Below are 7,788 nucleotides of genomic sequence, written 5' to 3' on the forward strand. Positions count from 1 at the left end.
ATATATATATATATATATATATATATATTGGTAAAATGGATTCGTCAGACCCTCGCCAGTATTGTAATTCACAGTAAGTCAGAAGAACACGTAAGTACGGACACGGGTGTACCGAGTACACGCGGCCAAACTGGTCCGCCTTCGTGGCAGGTAAGCAAAACGACTGGGTCACATATCCAGTCAACCCACAGCGCTCACGCGAGCCAACCAATCGGACACGCATCCAATCAGCCACTCAAGCCACACGTCAGATCGATGGTGGGACGACGAACGGACACGCACACGCGCCAGCTCTGACACACCGAAGCAGCTACTACAATGTGACTGCGCCGTGCCTCTCAGCTGACTTCATTCACTTGGGGTCTGAGGATAACGTGTAAAAGCACGAAAGACTTCTGGTTCGCTGACAATGAGCCCGAGTTGATTTATCCTGCGGACGTTGATTTGGGTTCGGCCACAAAATTTTTGGATAGTGTTATTGCTTGATTGAGTCCGCGGGGATCAACAAGTTTGAATACGTACGTATCATTTCGGACTCGGATTTTGTTTCCAGCTTGTCCGCCGCGAGCAATAGTCCACTGAAAATTTGGCAGCCGAAAACACACCCATATGGCATAGGCAAAAGTTCGCGCACCTAGCGCCCGTAGACGCGGTCCAGTAGATACAAACAACTGAATAGGTGCATCTCTCGTCACCATTTGTGGAACGTTTACCGATGTTTGCTCCACGGGCGGAAAAAAGCTTTCTTCGTTGCGGGACAAGGTTAGCCATGGTAGAAAATGTTAAGGCTATCGAGGCTGACGGCGTTGTATACGTTCTTCTATGGAAATAGCCATTACCTTGGATCATTGATGATTGTTTGGTTTCAATCGACACAGGCTTCAATTCAGTTTTTGGGAGTAATTACCCTCCTTCGTATTCGGAGACTATCTCACTGAGAAATCTGCAATGTCAGATTTCACAAGCGGCTTTTGACAAAGCATTGGTGGTCCGCTCGGCACCAACGACTATCGATACGGATCGGTACGTCATTCAGCCGTGCAATGATTATATCTCCTGGGTGGACGAAATGTTGGCAGGTTACTAGCCAAACTAGGCAAACAAATCGGCGGCCGCTTGATGGCCAACTTTTCAACCGTGTTTTACGCCAACCAAGGCATGCAGCCTAGCAAATGAAGGGGATTCGGCGACCGGACTAGATTTCTAGATCACATACCGTATGATGAAACAAACACCGGTCAGCCTAAACTTGCCACGTGACAGAACAGCAGCAGAACACCATGTGGCTTCGTCAAGGTGATCAACCGACCGGTGGATCGTGCCTAACTGATGACGGTCAGGTGGTCAGAATACTTAATAAAATGGCCTTAGATGACCAAGTTGAGTAGGTTGTTGAAAGATGAACATCCACGCCTGAGATTTATTGGGTTGTTTCATCCACTTATCTAGTAAAACGAGAGGAAAGATTTAGGATGGAAGGTAACTGGATGTTGAAGATATAAGTTGATCATAAAAATCTGGTACCTTGAACGGTAGTTGCTTTCGCCTTGATTCAGAAATTTCACTGTCCAGGATATCAGAATACTCAAACTTGATTCGAATTTCATGGCTGATGGTGTTCGTTGGCTGCTCTTCCGTGAAATCAGTTTCAAATGCGCGGTAGTTGTGCATCCAATAACGCTAGTGAACAGCTAAATGGACCCTTTCGGAGCCTTTGACTTCATACAACGGTGAACTGCGATGCAGGAATTAAAACCATACTATGAGACTAGCTGTATTCACATAATTCAAACATTCACTTTGAGTACGGGCTTCTGGATTAGGTCAATGTGAGAAAAATAGTATTTTGTGGGTACGAGTACGCTATAAACCGAAGATATAACTTTTCTTTTTTCTTCTTTGTCTGAACGCGGCTTATCAGAAGCATACCAAGGATGACGCATACTGTGCCCAAGTCCTCGGTGACGCTGGCAAAACTTGTAAGGTTAGTGTGACCACAACATGAAATACACATTCTCAAAGGCCATTAAGTTGGAAAATGTCCGTCCTTGTCAGTAAAAGATATTAACGTCTTGTGCAACGACAAAAACCGAAGCAGCAACGTTCGAAATGTCTATCGTAGGATTTTAGTGCTCCTCTTACCGGAGTAGTTCGTACACCTAGCCGTCCTGGAAAAATGAATACTTTCATCCATCGGTTGGGCTGCATGGTTAGACATGCGGAGTTGTTTGAGAACCCATGAGTAAAGAGCCCAATTTTAAAGCCAACATCAGCTACGTCAACGTAGATACTCCTTTGTGACAATTACGCTCACTTATCCCATAGCGAAGGGGATCACAGAAATCGGAAGGTCAACATATTAATTGATGTTATGACTTTAGTCCAACTCCCAAGTATTCTAGCTGATACAGCGCATATATAAATGACACTGCAGTGCTACCCCCCTCGGACAGTGACTGTCAATCTATGGGGAAGTCAGAAATAGGCTCTCATTTTGTTATGACTTATTGTGAGATCCACGTTCCCATTTAGTATCGTTTGTTTAAAGGGGACTATTTGGAAGTAAAAGCGCCCATAAATGAGGAAAAACTCCCGTCGAGCAAACAACTTTTTGTTCCGAGACTTTTGGATATGGTAATATTTCGGGAAGAAAATCGTCCCTCAAAGATTTGATTTCAGAACTGGTGGAAACAGCGCAACGGGTGCCATGAGTTACTGATTCATAGTTCCTCACCGTTGAACTGTTAATGTCATAAACATTGCAAGCAAACTATCTCACTAAATCAGTAGGCTTTTTCTTGAACTTCACTTGGCTCGGGCAGCAACAAACCCATGATGCTATACGTTGGGACGTCCCCAGTACAATAACGGTTGAAGATAACTGAACTAGAACATAGGATCATGACTTAGATGAGTTTAGCTAAACGGTAGGCAAATCATATTTTCGTGAGAGCCAAGCCGCCTGTGAGTGTATCTGTGACTGCAAGATCATCCAGCATAGTAGCGCCCCAAATAAAACGGAGTCAGTGTACTCGATATCATTGAGCCTGGGTCTAACGTCCGACATGGATCTGTCCTCTCAGATGGAGTCTATGAAACAACCAGAGGCGCAACCGACAATGACAGACCTGCTAGAGTAGTGAAGGGTGCGTGGTTACAGCTTATGCGCATTGATCTGTGCCAAATAAATCAGTTCATTTGCTAGGTCAGCCGTTCAGCATCTAGAGCAGTTCAAGATTAACTGCCTGTGGCATAGAACGGGGTGCAAACCATTCACTTTCAATGCGCACTCCACCCAATGCTAACACCGTTTGACTGCATGCCGATGCCTAGAGAATGATTCAGCTTACGAACAAACATACCTAACATACAATGAGAACTAGTGATAACTTGCGACTGGTTAGCGAAACAAAACGCGTTGCGTGTGCCTAGACTGCGCAAATGACTGTCACATCAATAATTAAAATGCAGTGATAGAATAATGTGGTTGTCGCAGTCGCCAACGCAATCGTGAGGAAACGGAAAACAACGGCCTAAATCCTTGTCAATTTCAAGGACTCACGTCCGCATCTCGTAAAAAAGAGAAAGAAATGTGAAATTACAACCTCGAAGGCGCGCGTCATAACTATGCCTCCTTAGGACATTTGTAGGATCAATCATTGGACATAAAAATCGCAGACGAGTCAGCGCCCACCCCCCGTGAAGAAGCAATTCTACCACAGCGATGCGTTTTTACGCATTGCGTTATTCTACACGGCAAGCCCCCCTGAAGAAAACGATCTCTCCAAAATCGAAGACACCGTCTGCTTCCCAAAAGGTTTTATTAAACTAACCAAAACGAAACTATCCGTTGACATAGACCTATTAGTGGACTGAAAATCACGAACGCGGACGACACTGGCCTTAAATATGCACCATTAGCCGAAACACATCACAACTGTGATGTGACCTAACGTAAAACAGCAGAAGAATCAATAGCCCGGAGTTTCAAACAATTTTCAATATTTTCAATCTTATAAAAATATGCCTCCGAGATAACTTGCTAGATAACCGCCAGTTCTAAATAACTTGGAGAACAGGGGCTGACAGCCGTTATGCAGGTTTGCGCCAATCACCGATATGAGCAATCACTTCATATGAAGTCGAAGAAATTACTCTGACTTCACGAAAGCTACAATAGCTGATGTTTACGTCAGGGAGGCGACAACACAGAATCCCTCAGTGTCTTCGTGGAAGTGGAGTGCTGTAATCAATTTAGTCAGCTGCAGCGGCGCGTGGTCTGCATGCACACTTGTATCCAAGTGATAACTTGATCCGTTGAGCACCAACAAAGTTGAAGTGAATCATTTGGCTACATTTTTCCTAAACCGACCAGAGCTTTCGTGGATAACAGTGTAGTTCGAAAATGGCGTCAAACAAAGGCACGCAATCCCCATCAAGCCAAGTCAGGTAGAACCACTAACATGGTGTGAGACTACGAAAAGTTCCGCCTACGTGATCACAAAAGTGCGCCCGTAACCTCCACGAGTTCAAAGTGTGCTACATGTGGTTCAAAGGACGTACTGTGTGATTCCATGCCGAAACCATTTTTCTGGGAACACCCCAACATATTCCATGAAATACAGACGACAACCCAGTAAGGGTACTGTAGCACTGTATATATACTAAAATCTTATCTGATGAGACACTCAAAGGAGCACATGAGGAAACAAAAGTCTCTAACCACCACAAACCAATAAAATATCAGTCATTTGATTGGCAATAGAAGTGGAGGCTGTGGTAGAGACATGGGGTGTGTAGTTTAGTAGAACAGAATGCCAGTGATCACTAGTCAACCGAGACAGTATGCAGGAGTCATCAGTGCCATCAACTGAACTGTTCACAGTACATCGAAGTGGTGAGGTCGTCGGATTTGTGTGAAGTGTTAAGCTGATAAGTGGATATATAGAGCGCGTGTTTGAACCTGGACTTGACTCAAACTGGAAGAAGAGACCAGGGTCCTTTGCCATTGAAGTTAGACAGGCGGCTGTGAACACCGCTAAAAGCTGGAGGAAGAAGCAAAGGGTGAAAGATGAAAGCGGTTGACCTTGCATGACTTGGAGATGACATCAACATCCAAACAGCCATCGGTGGGATGGTGACCAGAGGATGCTGCCAGAAAAAGTTTTAGGCCCGCTGTAATAAGTAGCTGCTGAAAAACACAGTATTTGGTGACTCGGCATGAACTTGTCAAGGTAATATCTGAAGGTGCTTATCAACAACTGCAGCGATACAGTTGTGACTGCAACGTCTTAACGGTAATGGTTGAGTTGACCATTATTATCATCGTTCAGCCGATCGGGTAAAACTGGATCATCTCATGAAGCTGACTTGTAAATGCCATCTCGCTATAATTATTACAAAAGGATCAAACCATACTTTGCTAATAATCTGACAAGCCATATGTGAGCACGAAACACCGACTGCTATACAGGAGGCGATTCGGGTGACGAATCAGTCGTCATTCAGCTCCTTACATGACAACAGTTTTGGTTAACCTACTTGGCGTTCACCGGCACCGGGCATCCCACGCCAGTTAAAGGGCATGGCATCGGCTCCAGATGAATTGCGGGCTCGCTGGTTCGTCTCACTGCGTTGTGGGTTAGGTTCTTCGATCGAAGTGTCCAGGCGCGGTCACTAAAACCTACCTGCCAGTTCGGTTTTGGCAACCGGGTAACATCTCAAAAAACAATACTCTTTATTCTTCTCTGCGCCCCGTGTTACCAGCGCCTATGCTTCGGCATCCCACGCCAGTTAAAGGGCATGGCATCGGCTCCAGATGAATTGCGGGCTCGCTGGTTCGTCTCACTGCGTTGTGGGTTAGGTTCTTCGATCGAAGTGTCCAGGCGCGGTCACTAAAACCTACCTGCCAGTTCGGTTTTGGCAACCGGGTAACATCTCAAAAAACAATACTCTTTATTCTTCTCTGCGCCCCGTGTTACCAGCGCAGTCCTATGCTTCCGGTCACAGTGATCGAAGCCGGTAGTTCAGGCGAGCGCGAAAACTGCTTCGACACCATAGTGTTCAACGTCAGCATAGTCAAATAACTTGGACAAACTCCAGCCTGCTTTTGGTCTATTTTTACCATCTTGGAGACTTGCCTATACAACCGCAGTCGATTTCCCTAATTACATCTCGAATTTTCGAAAGAGAGTTGTCTCCTATCAATTGGAAAAAGTTTGGAACCGATTGAGAAGTCATCGTTTCAGAACAGCTTGGTAAACAATCGGTAGTTTTTATTTCGGCAACGTTTCGCTTTTGAAGCAAAAGCTTGATCAGGCCAAGTGAGCAGGTCACCAAATTGGCCAGGTTATAAGGCAGACAGGGAACCAATCAGTAAGTCAGCCCTCTTCAGATTATCACACTAGATCAGTGTTGAGTGTCAACTACGGCTCTTGTCGGTTAGTGAAGTCAAAATCTTGCTTTGGTGGATTGGGGAGGGGGCGAGGTAAATTAATTCTGATCGGGTTTGGTTCGTTAATCTTCCACTTCAGGGTGCATCAGTTGATGATTCACTTCGGTTGTCACTGGTAGATTTACCCTGGTTTTTGTGGGGTCTTGAGTGCTCCGACAATTTAGTTTGCGGGCTTGAGGTCAAGTGGAATCCACTCTTCCTTCTGATGACCGCACACCAACACGTGTCAGCTCGACTGATCCAGAACCGTTCTCCACACGCTTGCCAGTTCAACACCTATTCTGTTAACAATGGAATGCTTGGCGATTTCTACCGCCTCGGCTATCAGTCTGTGTGACGTGGACCGTAGTCCTCGCCTCAAGACCTCAACATTTTCTAATCTGTTTTGTGTCCCGTGCCGAGTGTGTGTTCCGCAATCGCCGAATCTCTCAGTAACGCTTGATATTCATCTGCGTTTCTCGGTGGCCTGTTTATTTTTCTACTATGCTCTCCGACTCTGATGTGTAGTTCCCTGGCCGTCTGTCCTATATAGACCTTGGTGCAGTCATTACACTTGATTTTGTAGACACAGTCCCTGGTTCTGTTTGCCGGGAGGCGATTCTTCAATTGCACCAGTGCGGAGCGCAGAGTATCCCCCCTCTGGAAAACTACTCTAATGTTGTCCGTGTTTAGAATTCTTCGAATTACCTTAGATGTCCCTGGTTTATATGGAATAACAGCTGTCCCGATCCATTCCCTGTTGGGTTTCGATACCGGGACCAACACCCTTCGGAATTGACGCCTAATCAAGCTGGTTGGATATCCACTACCCCGAAATTTGTTCTTTACCTCAATTTGGGCCGCTGTTCGATCAGCTTCTTCTGTGTACAGGGCCCTTACACGCCTAAACATTGATGAGGCAATACTGGCGATAGCTGACTTCGGCTGGCAGACGAGTAGTTTAAAACTGCCCCAGTGTTGGTGGGCTTTTCGCACATTCTGGTCTTTAGTTTTCCCCGACCGTATGTGTCATGCAGTCTAAAAAGACCAGTTTACCCGAGGTTGACTCTGTCTCCACACTAAATTTGATGTGTGGACTCAGTTCATTGAGATGATCGTAAAACTCACTAACCTTATCCCGTCTTATCATGACGAAAGTGTCATCTACATAATGCCAGAATATCTTTGGTGGGTATGGGAATCCGGCTAAAGCTTTCTGTTCAAATTCTTCCATAAATATATTTGCCAAAATCGGGGATATTGGAGATCCCATTGCTAGGCCTTGTTCTTGAGTATAAACCACTGAGTCAAAGACGAAGTGGGTGAGATTCAGACATGCTTTTATGCCTTCCACT

The 7,788-nt window shown here is 45.4% G+C and overlaps 1 protein-coding gene across 1 annotated transcript in view; it reads right to left on the reverse strand.

Annotated features, from left to right (window-relative positions):
• Positions 1-4,645: 4,645 nt before the first annotated feature.
• The window catches only part of T265_07064 (hypothetical protein), a gene marked incomplete at both ends in the record, with an annotated part of 15,472 nt that continues 12,329 nt past the window's right edge, over positions 4,646-7,788 (reverse strand). The window contains one exon of the mRNA XM_009172493.1: positions 4,646-5,045. Within this exon, the coding sequence (XP_009170757.1) occupies positions 4,719-5,045 (327 nt within the window). The remainder of the gene's footprint in view (positions 5,046-7,788) is intronic.

The sequence above is a fragment of the Opisthorchis viverrini genome (assembly GCF_000715545.1).
Source record: "Opisthorchis viverrini unplaced genomic scaffold opera_v5_157, whole genome shotgun sequence".
Lineage (NCBI taxonomy): Eukaryota > Metazoa > Platyhelminthes > Trematoda > Opisthorchiida > Opisthorchiidae > Opisthorchis > Opisthorchis viverrini.